Source organism: Rhinichthys klamathensis, unplaced genomic scaffold (genome assembly GCF_029890125.1).
Source record: "Rhinichthys klamathensis goyatoka isolate OS25496 unplaced genomic scaffold, OSU_Roscu_1.1 h1tg000040l_1, whole genome shotgun sequence".
Classification (NCBI taxonomy): domain Eukaryota; kingdom Metazoa; phylum Chordata; class Actinopteri; order Cypriniformes; family Leuciscidae; genus Rhinichthys; species Rhinichthys klamathensis.
In genome coordinates this window covers 12,878,743-12,900,142 of record NW_026606587.1, presented here as the reverse complement: position 1 = coordinate 12,900,142, position 21,400 = coordinate 12,878,743, and the positions used below count along the sequence as shown (strand labels likewise).

General features: G+C 37.8%; 1 protein-coding gene across 5 annotated transcripts in view; it reads left to right on the top strand.

The window, feature by feature from the left end:
- The window catches only part of cabin1 (calcineurin binding protein 1), a 148,073-nt gene that overhangs the window by 109,675 nt on the left and 16,998 nt on the right, over positions 1-21,400 (top strand). For all 5 annotated transcript variants that reach the window (XM_056246898.1, XM_056246896.1, XM_056246895.1 and 2 more), the window contains one exon: positions 16,010-16,084. In XM_056246898.1, coding sequence (XP_056102873.1) covers positions 16,010-16,084 — 75 coding nt within the window. The remainder of the gene's footprint in view (positions 1-16,009; positions 16,085-21,400) is intronic.

Here is a 21,400-nt window from a genome sequence, read left to right as displayed (position 1 = left end):
AGAGAGAGCGAGTGCCAATTGAACACAAATGGAACTGTGGAAAATTACTGGTGTAGCTAATGATAGTGTAGCACACGAGCTCCATAACATTTGTCATCACAGTGCTGAGTCAAGTACGCTTTTGTAGAAGAATTCACAAAGTGAGGTCTTAAAGGACCGGCTTCTGGCTTTTTATTACTCACAAACCTCAAATGCCCCTGAGTTCATAGTGAATATACACTCACCTAAAGGATTATTAGGAACACCATACTAATACGGTGTTTGACCCCCTTTCACCTTCAGAACTGCCTTAATTCTACATGGCATTGATTCAACAAGGTGCTGAAAGCATTCTTTAGAAATGTTGGCCCATATTGATAGGATAGCATCTTGCAGTTGATGGAGATTTGTGGGATGCACATCCAGGGCACGAAGCTCCCGTTCCACCACATCCCAAAGATGCTCTATTGGGTTGAGATCTGGTCACTGTGGGGGCCATTTTAGTTCAGTGAACTTATTGTCATGTTCAAGAAACCAATTTGAAATGATTCGAGCTTTGTGACATGGTGCATTATCCTGCTGGAAGTAGCCATCAGAGGATGGGTACATGGTGGCCATAAAGGGATGGACATGGTCAGAAACAATGCTCAGGTAGGCCGTGGTATTTAAACGATGCCCAATTGGCACTAAGGGGCCTAAAGTGTGCCAAGAAAACATCCCCCACACCATTACACCACCACCACCAGCCTGCACAGTGGTAACAAGGCATGATGGATCCATGTTCTCATTCTGTTTACGCCAAATTCTGACTCTACCATCTGAATGTCTCAACAGAAATCGAGACTCATCAGACTAGGCAACATTTTTCCAGTCTTCAACTGTCCAATTTTGGTGAGCTCTTGCAAATTGTAGCCTCTTTTTCCTATTTGTAGTGGAGATGAGTGGTACCCGGTGGGGTCTTCTGCTGTTGTAGCCCATCCGCCTCAAGGTTGTGCGTGTTGTGGCTTCACAAATGCTTTGCTGCATACCTCGGTTGTAACGAGTGGTTATTTCAGTCAAAGTTGCTCTTCTATCAGCTTGAATCAGTCGGCCCATTCTCCTCTGACCTCTAGCATCAACAAGGCATTTTCGCCCACAGGACTGCCGCATACTGGATGTTTTTCCCTTTTCACACCATTCTTTGTAAACCCTAGAAATGGTTGTGCGTGAAAATCCCAGTAACTGAGCAGATTGTGAAATACTCAGACCGGCCCGTCTGGCACCAACAACCATGCCACGCTCAAAATTGCTTAAATCACCTTTCTTTCCCATTCTGACATTCAGTTTGGAGTTCAGGAGATTGTCTTGACCAGGATCACACCCCTAAATGCATTGAAGCAACTGCCATGTGATTGGTTGATTAGATAATTGCATTAATGAGAAATTGATCAGGTGTTCCTAATAATCCTTTAGGTGAGTGTATTACTAACATGTTTGTGCTATGAGATTAAAATTTTTACTTAAATTAAAACAATAATTTTAGACTTTTTGACATGGGCCAGCAAGTAACCACCTAGTCCCCATTAAGAAGACACTATTGCACTATAGCAACACGCATGACTTTTTCATGGGCCAGCATCATTCACATTTTCTTCATATGTAAAACCGGGTTCATAAGATACTGCTTTTTAAGCAGAGGAAGCCTGACAATTCACGCTATAAATGTGTCTGTTTTGGTAAAACAAAAAACAAGAGGTTATGTCTCATTGTGCTCTTTTTCCCAATACCATCATCAAGTGTTGAGCTCTGTATTTAATTATGTCAAGGTAAAAAACAAACTAGCAAAGTTGCCATTAAAGTATGTTATTAGTATGAGAGGTTAATAGCTCTAGCTGGCAGTTTACACACACACACACATGGGCACGCTCACATACACACTCACAGCACTCTAGTCCATTATCAGCCTCTACCTCTCTAACAGTGTATCACCTCTCATTTCCCCTGCCTGTGTAATTGCATCTGCTCTCTGAGTGTGTGTGTGTGTGTGTGTGTCTACCTCAGTCTAATTGTAGTGCTTGTCTCTGCATGTGTGTTTATGAATGTTTGTGTGTGTTTTCTGTGGTTGTTTGTCATGAAGCACTGTCTAACTCTCTGATTGAGCTGACAGTGGAAGGGAGAGAGATGTTAATGTGGCCCCTGGACACCGACTCGCTGTTCAAATTGGCCCATCTTTACCTCTGATTGAGGAACGGTTGTACGTGAAAAATGTAACAATCCGCTCTATTTGGAGCCTATATATATAATGCATTATTAAGATATTTTGATTTATTTTTTCACAAACTCATTGCAGTCTATTCTTGGATTATGTGGTTCTGCCTTAGGATTTGGCTAAAGCGAAGTATCTCGGAAGGCTGCATAATTAAGCTGCCTACATTTGGTTCAGTCTTCACATTGGGAGCGTTTTGGGCATTGCTTTGATGGCCTGTGATGAAGTGCCTCCTCCATAGACAGCACAATAGGTTATGGAATAAAGTAAGTTATAATCAGTTGAATGTTCTCGTAAATAATGGTATCCACCACGGTTATTAACACACTGGAAACTGCAAACTGTGAACTCAGTCCAAATCAGCAGTAATAAAAATTAAATATAATTTTCTCACACTTTATTCAATCATGTGGACAGATGTTTTTGTCACTGGCCTCCAACAGTCATTAGCATTTATGAATGATGTTGCTCTATTTGGTGATATTTCACTTATTGAGCTTTAGTGATTATTCAATTCTACCTCTTAAAAACTGCAAATGACTTTACTTTTGGTAAACATTGCATCTTTATTTAATTTATTTATAAATATGGTGAAAATGTAATATACAAATTTAAAAACAATAATTTGTTTTAAAATACATAAATGCAATTCATACCTACCATGATTTGAATACACCTATTCTATTCTATGATGGACATTTTTTAGTTATTTATGAAATAAATTTCATTTTGATATTTTTTAGTAAAACAATTTGAATGTCCTGCTATCATAGAGAAGGGAAAAAAGCCTCATTAAAAGAATGCAATTCTTGAAAAGAACCTTTCAGTGATCAGTTCTTAAAATAAATTTTTTCTTCATCTAAAGAACATTTGAATATTCTAAAGAATCTATTTCCACTATAAATAGAACATTTTGTGTGATGGACAGGTTCCATGGATGTTAAAGGTTCTCTATGGAACCATTGATGCCAATAAAAATCTTTATTTTAAAAGGTGTAGAGGAAAAACCCCAAAGTAGGAATGCCAACTAGCAACCAACAGCGACCAATGTCTGGCGATTAAATACTGTGAATGACCCTTTATTACATTATGCTGTGTTACAATTAGGGCTGTCAGTTAAACGCGTTATTAATGGCGTTAACGCAAACCCATTTTAATGGCGTCAATTTTTTTATCGTGCCATTAACGGTCTTTTTGGCCTAGCAAACTTTGTAGTTTTTTTCACATGCTTTTGCAACAGGACGCGGCATGCGCGGTGAAACCCATTCATGTCAATGGCTTGCGCCGCGCGAGGACGTTTTGTTGCTTCGTCGACCAAAGCGCAAGCGGATCTAGCTAGACCAGAAACAAAACAGCAGGCACGCCGCACACACTCGTTTGGGCTTGCGAGCCGGCCAAATAGTTGGTTAACGTTACGTTTTGAGTGGATGACGAGCGCGAGACGCCGAAATGGATGCCAATAAGATTCTGAATGGAAAGTTTACTTTTAAAAAGTTGCCAAATGGTCCCATTGCAAGACCAAAGTGATCTGTGTGTTTTGTCGTTGTGAACTGAGCTATCGTCATCGCAGCACGTCCAGTCTGAGGCTATGTTTACACGGAAACGATCTGAAGAGAAAACGCAAAAGTGGCGTTGCGTTATCACTTTTTATTCTGCGTTTAGACGAGCATTATGGGTGGGAAATCCGCGTGCATATGGTGACGCAAAAGTGTGTGAAATTCGATGTAGTATGCACTCCAGGCGGCTAGGTGGCAATGTGAAGCACTGCCACACAACAACACCAATATCTTAGAATATTTTGTACAACTGCTGAAAAGACCGAAAAGACTCTTGTGTGTTTTTCAGAGCTGCTAGGGCAACTTGAAGGTCCGACGTATGGAAATAATCTGACATGTTGGTTGTTATTTTCCTGTACTGGCACATGCCTGTGACGTAAACGCGTACGCAACGAGAGCAGATTTGCGTTTTTACCGTTTAGACGGGAACGCGATGGTGGAGCGTTTTTAAGATTTCCACTCTGGAGGGTGGTTTCACTTTTTTGCGTTTTTAAGCGCCCAAAACGCCGTTGCCGTGTAAACGAAAGGCACATCCGATAAAATATTTTTACGTTTTCACCCGGAATCGTTCTCGTGTAAACAGGGCCTGAAACACCACTTGATGATGGCCAAGCACACACACACACACACACACACAGCTGATGCGAATTCTCCGCCCCCTCGTCAATATCAGGACCTCGTCAGTATTTCTTTCACCCTTTTATTGATGGACAGTGTTACATTGTGTGAGAGATTATTTGCTCCAAGTGAGAATGTTAGTGTGAAATTGAACACAGTATATGCCAATGTTGTTTTCAATAAAAAACATTTGCACAAAGCAAGCCGATCCACTTTTCCATGTTGATAAGAGCATTAAAATGAGAAAAAAGAATGGGACAAAAAGAAATCAAGAGACATTTAGAATAGATAAAAATGTGCGATTAATTGCGATTAATCGTGAGTTAACTGTGACATCAATGCGATTAATCGCGATTAAATATTTTAATCGTTTGACAGCACTAGTTACAATACATTATACTCTTAAACGTTAAGTGTTACCAAAAACCTCATTTGACATCTAACCCACCAGAATGCACTGCATGCAGAAACCCTTCAGAAACATTTCCACATTTCTGGTTCAGTTGAAACGTCATGTTGATCATGTGTCAAAGGTTTTCCCATACTAAATGGACAACATAAACATCCAGTTAAGCTCCTGAAAATCCTGGATTAAGGCTTTTGCTGCGGCTAAAAACTCTGAGATTAACCATGAACCTCCAATTCTACCACAGCTTTCTCTAGTAATCTTGAGCCATGCATTCAGATTCAATCATCATTTTGCATTCTATGCAATTGCTAAAGAAAGAATAAGGATGCATCCTGATTTGAATGCTTTGGGTTCTATGAAGTATTCATGCAAGATTTGGATTAGTGTGTCCCAAATCATAGAAAGCCAGGACCTGAATTCGCAGCCTGACCGACATGTTTTTTAAATTATTGATTTGATCTGTTCATCTGTGTAGATTAATTTACTCATTCAACCAACATTGCTAGTGAATGAATGCATTATAGGCGCTCAATTTGCGGGAAAGAGTAAAATTATGTACAATACCTGCAATCCCTTCCTGAAATTCAGGCCCTGAAAGTATTATTACAAAAGTGCCTGGATACACTGGTGGAATTTTCCAAAATATGCATCCATTTGTTCTTTTGGACTAATATTACCCACAACTTTTTGCACTTATGAAGAAGAAGAGGAGTTTGTGACCTTTTCAGTTGTAGAAAACCTTTTAAAGTCATGAATATAGCTAAAAGCTAACACTTGCAAGCAAGGTGCGATCACATTAGCAAAATTTCGTAAGAATTTTGTCGGCTAAAAAGGTCCATTGTCTTTAATGTAGTGATGTATGAAGCTCAGCTCACAGATATCACACAGAATCAAGCAGCTTTCTGTTGGTCGTTGAGGCAAATTTGCGTGGAAATGTTGTGAAATCTGCGTGTGAATCTTTCACCCTCAAAAAACTCAAAATCCGGTGGATTCCTATTGAAATGACTGGATTTCTCTTATGTGAAGTGAAGTTGTGAACAGACCTTAAGGAGTCTGTGCTGATGGGCCGATTCCTATAGAAGCTTGTTTCGCCACCGAATGAAAAATTAAAAAGTTAAATGCGACTTTTTTTCTTTCTACTTTCTAACTGAGTTTATATCTCGCAGTTCTGACTTTATAACACGCAATTACGAGAGAAAAAAATCTGAGTTATTTGATAAAATGTCGCAATTATCTTTTAAATAGTTTATTCCGTGATGGAAACAAGCTTCCATAGATTCCAATTACACACAAGAAAAAAACCTTGAAGTAAATTTTTATTTTTAATTTGCTCTATTGCAGGCCAAACTGGCCTTAAACAAACACAAAAATCTTTAGCCATTTTAAGTTAGAGGCAACCACTGCATTTACATCACAATCCAAAGAAAATATGTTACACATATGTTGCATAAGCAGCTTTTTAATTTTAAATTTATTTGTATTGCATAATTTCAAGATTTAAAGCAAAAAAAACTAAATGGTTTGATTTTAGCTTAGTAAAATAATGCTACATAAAAAATACCTGCACAAACGTCCTGTTACATACTACTAAATATTACCACACAAAAAAAAATTCTGGGGGAAATGAGTTTGTGTGCAACTTGTGTGCAGAGTAAAACAAAAATGGTTGGAGCAGAAAAAACATCCGTTTCAGATTGATGATCGGTCAACCGCTGCATAGATGCAATTATGACACAGTATGTAGTGATGCACTGAAATTTCAGCAACCAAAAATATTCCGAAATTTCAGTTTGGCCGAAATCATTGAGTGAAATGGTGACGTTTAATTAGTGCTGCTCCGAGGATGCATTTTTCAGCGTGTCTGTGTCTATTTCATGCACTGAACGTGGACGAGCATCAGGTAAACATGTCAACTGTGTGGACGCACCGTCTGGGTTGACATTATCAGTTTCCCATTTTAAAGTTTGATGAATCTAGTCTGTGCTGTTTTCAGTTGATGCGTGAACTAGGGGTGTGACGGTTATTATATAACCGTGAGACCGACGGTTATAGTTGAACACCGTCATTAGAACTCTATAACCGCCAAAACCGTGCTATTAAAATATTTTTTACAAACATTTTTTTATCATAGAGAATGTTTAAATACTAATATCAGCTTAAGAGGGAAACGGAGGCTGCTACTGCTGGAGATGATTCGGGAGAGGTCTCAGGTCTGTCTGTACTTTACCGATCAGAGGGAGCGCGCGCTGACACGGAGTAAAGCCTTGTTTATACTCGACGCGTCCGCACGAGCGCGAAGGTGAGCGCGGCAAAAATGACGCGTTCGGTGCGCAAGACTGGCAAGACCCCATTTGGCTTGGCTGCAGTGTGCACGGCTTTTTTTGTAACAGCGCGCGCGGCGCCGCGTCCGAGGATGACCGACTTCAAGCCGAATCTGCCCGAGCATGCACGTCTCACCGCACCGGGACGCAGTTTGCGCGTCCAAATTGCAAAGTTCATTCCAAAGTTTTTTCTTTAAATTTTTTTTTACTGTGTGTGATTTATTTAAAACAAAGCACGTTCATTGCAACGTTTGTTTGTTTTGTTTGTTAAGTATTTGTTTACTGTGTGAATGGAAATGTATCAAAACCACGACGACGGTTATGTTACGAACCGTCACATTTGACTCACGTCATAACCGTCATCACCAATTCTGAAACCGGCACACCCCTAGCGTGAACAAAACCACTAAAATGTCAGTTTTATAACGAAATTCAAAAAAAATAAATGTCCATCTTTAACGTGGGGTGACCTTTGTAGTCGGCATGTTAACTAAAAGTGTTTCATTAATCGATCGTTAAATAAACTTTGGTTTTGGTGTTTCGGAAAAAAGTTGAATGCAGTGCATTACTAGTCTTGCTATAAAAGTTTGGACACACTTTACTAACTTATGAACCTTTTCTAAAAAAAATGCTTACAAATGATGATTATTTTATTAATTATTGTAAAATGTGGAAAAAATAAAGAATGAGTAACACTGGACACGTCAGGCTTCATCATCAGATGTTGTTTTTAACTGCTCAAACTCTGTGTGTCGTGTGTGTGCTGTTGCTGAGAATGTAGTCTTGTCCATCTGAGTGGTTGTTGTGCAGTGTTTTTGAGTCACACGCCTGAAATCTCACACCACACCAACCGGAGAAACAAGTCCTTACATACACACACACACATGCATACCAACCCTAAACCTACACATATGACTCTACACACTGCTAGATTGAGTGTAGGACAACTTGAAGTGAGTTTTAGAAATGGCGTTACTCCCAAAAAAAGTAATAGCGTTACTTAGTTACTTTTTATGAAAAGTAATGCATTACAGTACCTTTTTATCACTTGGCTTGTTTGTTTGTTTTTTAATAACATCAAAAAAGTTCTATTTTTGGCAAATGTTAAGGCCCTTTCACACTAAAAGTGAAATGTATAAGCCTCAGGCTGATGGAAATGCATATTTACTCCTGTACAGTAGAGGGCGCCGCTCAAACAAACCTTACAGCTGCCAAACAAACCATTCTGGATTAAAGAACAATAGGAGACAGGAGAAGAAGTTCAACACTCTTATTTCTAAATCTAATCTAAAGTCATTTTTGCTTATTAGTATGGTTGAATTAGATCATTGAAGGTCCGCAGCAAAGACATTGGTTAATAAAGTGAGATTAAATACATAAAGTATATTTGTGTAATTTAATATAGTTTCTGATATTGCATTTTACTGTTTTTATTCATTTTGAGGAATACTGAATGTTTTCGTGTAAGTGAGATGTGTAAATGCATGTTCACATTTAGTCAAGAACTAAAATAACCATCATGTTAACACAGTGTGCACACACACACACACAGTGCACACAACACCTCACTTTATTTCTCTCAACATTGGGACAGGAGAGCTGTCAGTCAATAAATGTGAAAAAGTAATGCGTTACTTATTTGAAAAAGTAACTTATAAGATATTTTGTTGTAAATTGAAAACATAATGAGTTACTTGAAAAAGTAATCTGATTACGTAACTCAAGTGACTTGTAATGAGTTACCCCAACACTGCCTACAGCCGCCCTGAGTTATCTTCCTGAGCGTTCAGTCACAGAAATCAGATTATTTCTTATATCTTGAAGGTAGATTATGTAGTAATGGTTAGGATTAGTGAAGGTGTCATTGTCTCTGTCTCTTTCTCTCTCCCACACACTGTTTAAAGAGAGCACCGTGCTCCAACTATATGATATAAAACAGACACCAGGGATGCCCGATCTCAGCCGTCTCCTCCGGTTGCCATGACCACAAGCACTCCAGAGAGGTCTTTTTAGGTCATTTTGTTCTATAACCCATCAGCCTCTGTGTGTCAAGTTTTGGAGGATCCAAAAAATCAATAAGAGCTTCAGAACTTGCCTAATCGGCCTGTTTGCCATGCTTTAAAGGGATAGCTAACCGAAAAATAAAACTTCAGTCATCATTTACTCACCGTAATGTAATTTTTTCAAACCTGTTTGACTCGGTGGAACACAAAATGCTGATTTTTATAGTATATATTTAGGGGGGTGGGGGGAAGTCCCCCTGTAGTCAATCATTTTATCCCTTAAAACTCATCTTTGATAACCAAACTTACACTTGACAAAAAAAAAAAAATTCGTCATGCCTTAAAATATCTTTTTTTACACCCTTGCCTCATTTAGTATATGCGGTTGCAAATGAGCCCCGCCTCCACTCACTCACTCAGCTCAGAGATCCACTGGTTGACTATCACACGTTGATCTGATTGGTTACAAGGTAGTTTGTGACGTCAGAAACACCAGCGATTTCAAACTGTGTTTTTGAGACTGTCTTTGGTTCACTGCAGTTTTAAGCAGAAAATACTCAGCAATGCTGTCGACTTATGAATTTACACATGGTTTGCCTTAAAGCATATTAAAAACACCACATACACATATAAACAACATTAAAAACTGGATTTTCAACACAGGGGGACTTTAATATTTCTATTTATGCGTTCCTTCTGTATCATTACAGTTCCGAAAACAGTTTGATCAGTAAACAATTCTGGTTAATAATGTTATTTTTATTTATTTATTTGCCTATTCTTTATACTAAGAGCTTGTAAGTAAACCTCGTAACTCCAGCGGATCCTCAAACTTTCAGTAAAGCCTCATAGAGAAGCTCCACCCGCTTCAATCCTGAATGAAGTGCTGCATATATTTTGGAGACCATCTCGGCTTGTTTACAGTCCGAGAGTAAATAAAAGAACTGGTTCTTTGAATAAGTCCAGCGTTTTCATTTTTTGTAAAGACTAATGTTTTATGTATTTGAGGAGAGTGGAAGAGTGTCTTAGTCTGGTGTTTGCCATCTGGTCATGTTTAATCTTTTATAACTCAAGATTTGAGCCAAATGCATTAAACGACAGGGAAATCTGAGCGTCCACACAGCTACAATAAACGTTGTAACCTGTAAGTTGATTGAAACATAATGCTGAACTGATCTTGGGTCACTTTGGGAAAATGCCAGTGATATAATGACACACTGAGCATACATAAAGCCACAATACTAACATTGCATAGTAGCGGTTCTACACTAAGACTACAATTTCCGCTGGTTTTAAAACACGCCACGCTGGATATTACCTGCCATTCTTCATGAGTACTTCAACGGTTGGTGACATATCCTCGGGAAAAACTCCTGACATCCAAAAGCTAATGCCAGTTTATTTAGTTTATTTTGTTTATTTTTAGGATCCCATTAGCTGAAAGTCTGTGCAATCAGCTAGTCTTCCTGGGTCCTTTACAAAAACAACAACAAAATTACATAACTACAACAACAACAACATTTCAATCATCACAGTTAGCACATATACACATTTCATATATGTACATACATACACAAGCACACCCTCATATTACATACATACATACAATCTAGTTTTAATTCATAATAAAATAAATATAAATACCATATTTTTTATTACCTTAAAACATATAAAAACCTACATCAACACATAACACCTTAGACTTCTTTTAAATGACAGCTTATTACAAAGCTGACGAACTTCAATGGGAATGTTATTCCAGATGACTATAGCTCTATACAGGACGGTTTTCTTCATAAAATTAGTTTTTGGATAGGGGGTCGTTATATGACCATTATTTGCCGTTCTGGTGTTATGATTATGCACCGAATTACAATACACTATTTGATTAAACAGAGAAATAGGCATTTTTATTGTCAAAGTGTTATATATCATAGTGCTTAAAGTAACTGTTATTCTTTGGTTTAAAGTGAGCCATGAAAGAGTAGAATACATCTGTTCTCTACTTGTTTTAATTGAGCAGCCCAGAACAAGTCTTGCTGCTTTATTTTGCGCAACCTGAATTTTTGACAAGTCCTTTTTAGTTGCAGAAGACCACACCTCAGTGCAGTATGACAAGTGACATAATATTAATGACTCTGCTACTGTTTTTAAAGTAGCAGTGACTTACCTATGATGACTTGACAACTGGGCGTGGGCATTTCACTTGCATTGGATGCGTCAACGTCACATTAGCATATAGACCCCTTTTGCGCCGACGTCACAGTTACGTCACACGGCGCTAGCTGGAGGCAAAACAAAGTGAAAACTGGAGGCGGCCAATACAAACCAGCACAGATTTGGCTACATAATAGGAGCTTAAATTATTATTATTTATTATTAAATGTCATCTTGTTGTGTTGTTTGGCGCAAGAATCGCCTACAGGCTCCAATTTGAATTTGTTTCGCATAATGTTTTCTGAATTATTGTGATTATTTGTGAATCATCTATGATTGTATACATTGTTGTGATAGACTTTTTGAAGAACCTGGTAAGAAAGAAGAATCAAATACATAGTTAATTAATATAATTTTAATACATAAAAAAATATTTTTATTTCTAGAAAATATTCACATCATTAAAATTGCACTGTAATGTCACTCTTTACATTGTCATGTTCTGGCCTTGGCACTGGCTGGCAGAACTGTGCAATGTAACGTTACCACAAGTCTTGTGCGTGACCATTCAGCACATAGTTATAGGCATCTAAAGATTTACATGCCCTCAGTTTCTCTTTCCGCTCGGTTACTCTATAAGGTAGGTGTAGAAGTCAGGCCACTCGTTAAAGGGATAGTTCACTTTGAAATTAATTTTTGATATGTTTTAGCTTACCTCAAGGGCATCCAAGATGTAGGTGTCTTTGTTTCGGCAGTAGTTTCAATTTTGATATTTTTAGGTCAAACCGTTCTTGTCTGTCAGTCATATAATGCAGGTCTATGGTCACCACCTCAAAGAGCATGCACAGAGAAGTCCCAATTAAACATGATTTAATGACTCGTAAATGTAAGTACACATTGATGGCCTAAGACACGAAACGAGCGGTTTGTATGAGAAAACGAACAGTATTTATATCGTTTTTACCTCTTGTAAACACAGCCACGTCCAAGTGATCTGAGGGCGCCGGCGCTTCGGTCTGTGCGTTACAAGAGGTAAAAACGATATAAATACTGTTCGTTTTCTCACACAAACCGCTCGTTCCGTGTCTTAGGCCATCAATGAGTACTTACATTTACGAGTCATTAAATCATGTTTAATTTGGACTTCTCTGTGCATGCTCTTTGAGGTGGAGACCATAGACCTGCATTATATGACTGACAGACAAGAACGGTTTGACCTAAAAATATCAAAATTGAAACTACTGCGGAAACAAAGACACCTACATCTTGGATGCCCTTGAGGTAAGCTAAAACATACCAAAAATTAATTTCAAAGTGAACTATGCCTTTAACATTAATCCTGTCAGATCGTCCATGCATTGAGTGAGCGTGGAGGCTACGGGTCGGACAATCTGGTTCCGTCCGTTAAAATGAACTTTTAAAAATAACAATCGCGGTCCTGGACAGTGAGCGACCTTACACATTAAGATAAAATCAGATTTTCTCCAGTCATTGTTAAAGAACAAGCTAACAAAACTTGCTAACTAGCGTTAGTGAAGCGGCCAGAGGGATCGTTCTGCCTCCACCTAAGCTCCGCCCACAAAAAAACGTCACCATGTTTACCAACTGAAAAGGGGTCAATAGGCCGTACTATTTGAATTCATTCATTTGAGTGGTTACTCACAAGGTTAAAATATTAAACAGAACGATAAAATGTGTAAAAACGAAAAACCTGTTTAATGGTCATTTCAAATAAGCGTTTCTGTTCAATGATTGAATTTGATTTACTTTTCGTCCCTTGAACCGGTTCAGAGCCCTGATCTTGACTGCCCTTTTCCATGAAAGTGACTCTGGGTACGAAATGAGAAAAAAGTGCTCCATATGACTCGCGTGCTATATTACAAGTCTTCTGAAGCATTCTGCTGGTTGGTTTTGTTTATACTTCTCTGAACTAGAATATTTACTTTATTTGTGTAAGTTCTTGGTGTTTCATACAGACAGAACTTTGTTTTGACTTGTTCATTTTCAGGACACCATAACACCATCTGCACAGTTTGGCATATCATAGCTGTGGTAGAGATTATTTGTTCCTACTGCATCCTCTCGGGACCTCGGCCCGTGTTTGTGTATGTGTGTACACTGACTTTTATTACATATTTGTAGATGGTCTGATTATGGTCCTTCATTAGCGTCGGTCTCTTCTGCCAGAAATCATCAACTGATTTCTGAGAGCTTTTCTGGCAGCTTTCACACACACACACACACACTGGCTAGTGAGCGTTTGTTTTCTGGAGGACGGTCTGGTTTGGCTTCATGTTTGCTCTCAAAATTCAAGGAAATGTTCTTTTACGCTCGTTTTAGAGCGAGTCGAGCTGTTTTTTTAGTGTTTAAGGTACCAAGTATTAGTATTTGCTGATAGTAGGGGTGTGACGATACACTCATGTCACGATTCAATACAAAATGATGATGATACTATCGCAATATTTTATTTATTATTACTTTATCAGCTTGAAGTGTCAACATTTTGGTGGAATGGACTTTCAATGGAGGGACAGAAATCTCTCAGGTGTCATTAAAAATATCAGTAACACTTTACAATACGGTCTCATTTATTAACATTAAAACAGTATACTTGTATGAACACATAATAACGCTAACTTCAAGTCAAATATACAAGGACAACTATGAGTAAATGCAGTTCAGGAAACTTCAAGTAACTTCTTAAATAATACGGCACTGTACATAAAACAGAAATAAGATGAGAATAATAATAATACAAACTGAAAGCATATTAAATAGGTTCTTACAGTTAGTAAGTGCATTAGTTAACGTGACCTAATAATGAGCAATATATTTTTGCAGCATTTATTACCTTTGTTAATGTCAGTTAATAAAAATTGTCGTGTTTTTCACAGTGCATTAACTAATGTTAACAGACAACTTTTGATTTAAAAAAAAGTAGATTATTAAATTAAGATTATTAAATGCTGTATAAGTGTTGTTCATTGTCGGTTCATGTCAACTACTGTAGTTAACTAATGAAACCTTTTGTAAAGTGTTACCAAAATATCTTCATTTGTGTTTGGAAACATGGGTGAAATAACCCCTATAATGGAGTGTCACATGCACCAAAACAGTCATAAATTAGTTGTACCCGAACTGTACAGTTTAAGACTCTGTTACCGTGAATGACCTCGCTGAATGATTCATGAAATGAGGAACAACAACTCCGTCAAGGTACTGAATGTCCGTTTATTTGTGAACGTGGGCAGTCATATGTTAAAGTGCTGAAGTGGGAGTTTTGTGTCGTGAACGTGTACGGGGTTTTCTTCCCAAGAGAGCAGCAAAGTTCCTGTTTTTATTGTATTTCCACTCTTATATTCAGAAACTCTTTTATTCATAGTGTAACTGAAGTACCATAATTACAAGATGACAAGATAATTCTTCTCTGAACTATATCATCAGAAATGATTCATTTATAATGGCATAAAATAGATCCATGTGCACAGTATAATATAAACTATTAGGGCTGGGTATTGACACAAATTTCACAATTCGATTCGATTTCGATTCACAAGCTTGCAATTCAATTTCGATTCAATATTGATTATTTTGGATATCAGGTACAATACATGGCAAATTTTCACAAGGAAAACAGATCTCTTAACTAATGCTGTAAACTATGGGAGTCAGTTGTAGCCTACTAGGCTTCATTAGCCTACTATAATATTGAAGGTAAAAATGAACTGATTTGTAGCTATACAAACACTTAAATTACACTTTTATTTATTTTTATAATAATAAAGTTATATGAAATATAAACATTTAAATGGTGGCTGTCATAAAAACTTGCCAGATTTATTCAAACATGCATTAAATATCGAAGAACATTAAAAATGATGCATAATTTAGCAAAATGCTCCTCTTTAGAGTTAATTTTTCTAGCTGACTAACGAGTTTATGGTCACATATGTTTTTTCTGAGGTAAATGTGACGTTACATGACATTTACAAGTTGTTTTACTGACGTCTTTCCACGGTTGAAACACTGATTGAGCGATTCCATGTGACATGATACGGATTTCGAGAAGTTGTACTCTATCTTTTAACACACTTTCAGACGTTCATTCATGTTTATTTCGCGCTGTAGCTGGTATTATTACGGCAGAAGAGGAGATCATGTGCGCTCCGCTCTGCTGCTTCTCTTGAGCTGAGCTGAGCCAGAGCGATCTCACGCCACAGCGCCAAAACGGTATTTATGTTTTTGAATTTCGTAAGAAAATGGACGTAATTTGAAATCTGAGACTTTATTTAGTATCAATAGTAATAAAGCACAAAGATTATTGCGATTTATTGGATGGGATGCGCGCTACAATGTTCCATTCATTCATCAAATGAAAACAGGATGACTAATCGATTCTTGAGATTTAAGAATCGTTATCGGTTCGTAAAAATGAGAATCGATTAATATCGAGAAATCGATATTTTTTTTCCCAGCCCTATAAACTATTCTTTTGGACATTCCTGAACAACAAAGAAAGTGCAAAGTTAACACTGACTATAATCAAATGACAGAAATGTATCAAATGTCTAGGTTAAGTTATTTTTCCGAGTTCAACTAAAGTGTAAATGGTTTGTAAAAGGCGAATGATGGTTAACATGACACGAGACAACATTGCAAACCTCGTGGCTGTGATGAATGATAATGTTCATGTTATTTCTCATATTTCTGTGTTTCTGAAGGTGGATGAGGATGTAGCGCTGGATCAAGCTGTGAAGTTCTGCCAGATTCAAATGGCAACGTCGGCACAAAGACAGGTAGGACACACTCCAGGAAATAACACACACTCCTGCTTTTCCCTCTGGAATGCAAATCCAATTTTCTCTCCTCTGCTCACTCCATTGGAAACACAGCAGACTCGCTGGATGTTTTCACATTTGGATATAGTGTTACCCATTTCTGCTCCTCTTTCTCTCCTCTCCCACACACACACACTCACACATCTCTGTCTTTCTGAGCCATTTATTAGATGCATTAATTATGCACCGTTTGCTAGTATCCCTCGATTCCTCTCGCTGTTCATAGAATGAAAACTTTTGTTGAGCAGCACAAAGAGAGAGACAGGGAAAGATTATTACTGCATACTCACTACATACTAAATACTATCTACTATTTGAACAAATGTATGCATTATGCAAATTAGACAGTCATATAGTAGAACGCATCATTGTTGACAGTTTGAAGTGATGCACTAAAAATGACTATTCTTGAGGCACAAAACATTAAATTATGGACACTATTTTTTATTTATCACCCTTTGTATTCATATAATATTACTGTTAATTGTTTATTATTATATGAATGTTTTAATACATTAAATTAACATTTTAATTGATTCTTTCTATATATATATATATTAATGTTATCTTTTAATTAATCTATGTATTTATATATATTTTAAAATTAAACTTTTCCACATCCAGGTTTCTGTTGGTTAATAATGGATTTGTTGAAGTAAATCTTTCAGTTTTAATTCTTTCTGAGGACATACATTTTTTAATAAAATATTTCCTAATTAGTCTCAAAAAGATGTTAAAATATTGCTGAATTCTTCCAGTTCATTCATCACACTGTCAAGTGTTTACTGCGTTTCATGTCTGGTCGCTGCTCTGCAGGATACGAATAAAAGCTTTGAGGTCAGTAACATTTCTTTAAAGAAATGAATACTTTTTTTATTCAGCAAGGTTTCATCGAATTGATCAAAGTGACAGTATAATTTTATATAAATGCTGTTCCCTTGAACATTATGTTCATCAAAGAACCCTGAAAAACAATGCTGCACTTTTTGCTCAAAATATGAAGCCACACAACATGATAATAATGGAGTACCGGTAATGGCTGCTGAAAATTCAGCTTGGCCTTGACAGGAATAAATGACACTTTTAAATGTATTATAATAAAACATAATAACATTTCACAAATGTAGGTTTTTTTGTATTTTAGATTAAATGAATGCAGCTTGATGAGCGTAAGAGACAATCTAACCGACCCCAAACGTGTGAACGGTAGCCTAGTTTGACTGCGGTAACAACAGCTGTAGTGTGTAACACTGGCATTTTGGCAGAAACCGAGTTTACCGTGGTACATTTTCACGAGTGTATGCCATTCCAAACACACCCAGAGTGTGTGAGAGGGCTCGATGTTGTCTGGGTTTGATACAGAGACACATACTGATATCCAGCTCTCGTTCCCTCCTGTATAAGAGGAGCGTTCTCTCTTTTCATTAGCCATTCATTAGTGCACTGAAACTAGTCTGGGCAAAGCCCCTGGTGTGTGTCTCATCTCTCTCTCTTTTACTCTCTCCATCTCTCACCCACTCAACTCACTCCCCTCCTCATCCCCCGATTCAATCGCTTTCATTTCACAGCGCTGTCTCTCTTCATCTTCTCTGCTGCTTACTTTGCTCTAATACGCCATTACTACATTGTTTTCTGTCTGATAAGCGACAGGTCGATCTTGTTGGTCCACCATTAGTGTGTATTACTCCATCGCAGTGAGGGACGCACTATATAACGCTGCTGTTTTGTTCATGCGCATCGATATGATGATTAGGCGAATGTTGTTAGATAATGTCAGGGCTATTTTTCCAATTTGAATGTCTGGTACAAAACAGTAATCGGTCTTTTCTCACCAACGTTTCCTGCACGAACCGCAGGAAATACAGTCCCTGTATAATTTTCTGTGTTTTAAGCTTGCGAGTTGTATGTGAGTAAAGAGAAACATTGAAAACCACAACAAAAACCAGAATAATCCAGAATAAAACACAAAAACAAAATGAGAAGTGAGCCGATGGCTGCTAAAATGACATTTAAGAGCCAGATAACTTTTTTTTTTAGTTCACAAATTACAGAATCTCTCAAAAAGACTGATATTCTGAGACGTGTATTTCTCACTGTTTAAAAATATATTTCACATATATTTTCTCAAATTAAATATTAAAACATGCATTTTTGGGAGTAAAACTAGTGTCATTGTTTCTGAAAGAAGTCTCTTCTGCTCACCGTGACTGCATTTATTTGATCAAAAATACAGTCAAAACAGTAATATAGTGAAATATTATTACAATTTAAAAATCACATGATCCTTCAGAAATCATTCTAATATGCTGATTTGCTGCTCAAGAAACATTTCTGATTATTATCAATGTTGAAAACAGTTGTGCTGCTTCATAATTTTTGTGGAAACATACATTTGTTTCTTTAATTAATTGAAAGAGATTTAATTTGAAATCAAAAACTTTTGTAATATTCTAAATGTCAGTTTTGCTTATTAATGCATCCTTGCTGAATAAAAGTATCAAAATCTTAATAAAAAAAATAAAAAATCTTACTGACCCAAACTTTTTAATGGTAGTGTATATATAAATGGTGATTATGGTTCCAACATGACACCCGTCTTGAACAAATGTCTATAGAGAAGCGCTTCCTGGACTCAAATGAATAAGTTTGAGGTGCTCTTTGGATAGAAAAAAAAAAACATGTAGAAATAATCAGGAACTTATTCAGGAACTTATTCAGGAAATAATCAGGAACTTATTCCAGAAATAATCAGGAGTCTTATAGTTTTACTCCCAATTTTGTATATATATATTTTTATTTAGCTTTTATTATAACAAAGCTCGTTTGGATTGAGTTGAAAACTGTTTAATATGCATCATAATTACACCATTGTGATATGCCTGAGAATTAAATAAAGGAGTTATTGGTCTGAACGTACTTTCTCACTGAATCGCATCAGATTTCTCAGTCACTAACTGAACCACTGACTCAAAACAAGCCGAGGACGGTCACTCTCTGCTAGTCTGTCCATCGTGCCCTGCTCACAGCGTTAGAAAAGACTAGCTCAAATTGAACTCATCCTCTTTCCTCAGACTGTCTGAGGCGGTGTGTTTATTCAGCAGGTCTTCTTTCTTTGTTGTTTACCTCAGAAGTCACGGCTCTCTGAAGCAGACAGGAACACGCGCCTGTCGGTGGGAAGCGTGGGTTCATGCATTGGTTTGAGAGAGAGAGAGAGAGAGAGAGAGAGAGTGAGTGGGTTGGGGTGCTCATCAGAAAAGCTTGTGTGTGTGTTATATACCGCAGAGCACCAAACCTGCTCAAGACTACCAGACAAACGAAACATGACTGAATTCAGACACAGTCATGCAATCAGTCACTGTGCGATCATAACTCACCTGTGTGTGTGTGTGTGTGTGTGTTTTCAAAGGGTTTCTCTGTATCCAATTTTTTACTGATTACTCATTAGTCATCTGGCTCACAGTTTTATCCAAAGTGACTTGCAGTACATTTATTACAGGGATTTTCCCCCGGAGCTCAAGATTCTGTCGTCATTTACTCACACTGAGTACACAAATGAGATTTTCGGCTCAAAAGTCCTCCAAAAAAAGCTCCAAAAATGACTAAAAGCACCATAATAGTGATCTGTACAGCTTTTTCACTATATTGTTCTGAAGTCATACGATAGGTCTGTGTGAAATTTGCTGATTTAAAAAAAAAAATTGCCCACATAATGTGGTAATTCAAATCATATTCAAATATGGCTTGTCAAGACATGTTTGACACCAAACGCCATGAATTAATGTCTCCTAATTCAGTCGCCTTGTAGGTTAGTGCAGTTGTCTGGACTATCTCTGTGGTGCTTTTTATCAGTTTTGGAGCTTGACATCATCTGCCCTCATTCACTTACATTGTATGGAAAAGAAAATCTCCTTTTGTGTTCCACAGAACAAAAACAAATCATACAGGTTTGAAAGAGCATGGGGATGAGTAAAAGTCAGTCTTTCAACCTTACACAGATGGTAATGAATGCAGAAGGTCTGGACTCCTTCACAGCTTTCATTGGCCAAAAGGATCGCCCAGAGGCCGCGTCTGACTGACATGTAAATCAACCAATTGCAATTCGTTTTCATCATCATGTTTATGGGAGTAAAAATGCAAAGTAGATGTCCCTACAATAACAGACTGGCGTTCAATTCATTCAAGAACATCGTGCAAGTTTACTGCAACAAAGGTGCTGTAAACTTCACACCTGAGGTCGCGTTAACTGAAAATCTTCCATCATTTTTGACATCATTGACGAAATTTTTGAAGCAGTGATGGAGAAATCTGAAAGCCGTCTGTCATTTTGACAGATTACGCTGAGGCTGATGTTTTGCAACGTAACTGTAATTCTCACCCCTGTCCACTTGGTGGCGAGTGCGCTCTTGCTGACTATCAAGTTAACCGAGTCAACGAATGTCTTTTCTGTGTTACGCAAGGGGGTAATCCATCGACCGGAAGTTGAAGCCGGCCGGGTGCCGCCATGTTGTAGCAGAACTTCACTTGCGTTAGCATTTCCATTGACTCCCATTCATTTTGGCGTCACTTTGACAGCGAATAACTTTACATCTGAGGCGTTTAAAGACTCCATTTGTCCATTATTTATTTCTAAAGAAACACGACAATGTATAAAGGGCTCCATTACCTTCTATGTTACATTATGGCCCCGTAGAAACAGTTTTTGTAAAAATAGGCTAACGATTGCGTCATAACCACTCGACTCTCTGTCGCGCTGTACAGAAATTACCGTACAGACAGCAGGAGAAGCTCGCAAGCAATCGGGGGGACGTCCCGTCAAGGGAGAAGCCCATGGATAATGAGTCCATAAAAGCAACGGAATACTTACTCCTGCTCACTCACGCCAAAGAACTCTGTGCTCAAGTTCCCCGTCTCTGCAAGATTAACGCTGGCTATTTTCACGCACAGCTACTAGAAGATTAACGTCTGTCAGACAGGTTGCTCACGTCATCAAGCTTAGTTTGAGTCGGTTTGAGTCTGCGCGTCAGGAACGGAAGTGCTCAAAAATCGCTAAAAATGGGCTTCAACTGTCTCAACTGAGTTCCAATGAGATGGCTCTGTCCACTTCTTATACTGTCTATGGTGTTACGCGACATTGTTTACAAGCTGTTTTATTGACGTCTTTCTGCCGTTGAAACACTGATTGAGCGATTACATGAGACGTGTGGATGTCGGTAAGTTGGACTGCATATTTCAACATACCTTTTTGATGTTCATTCATGTTTATTTCATTCTGTA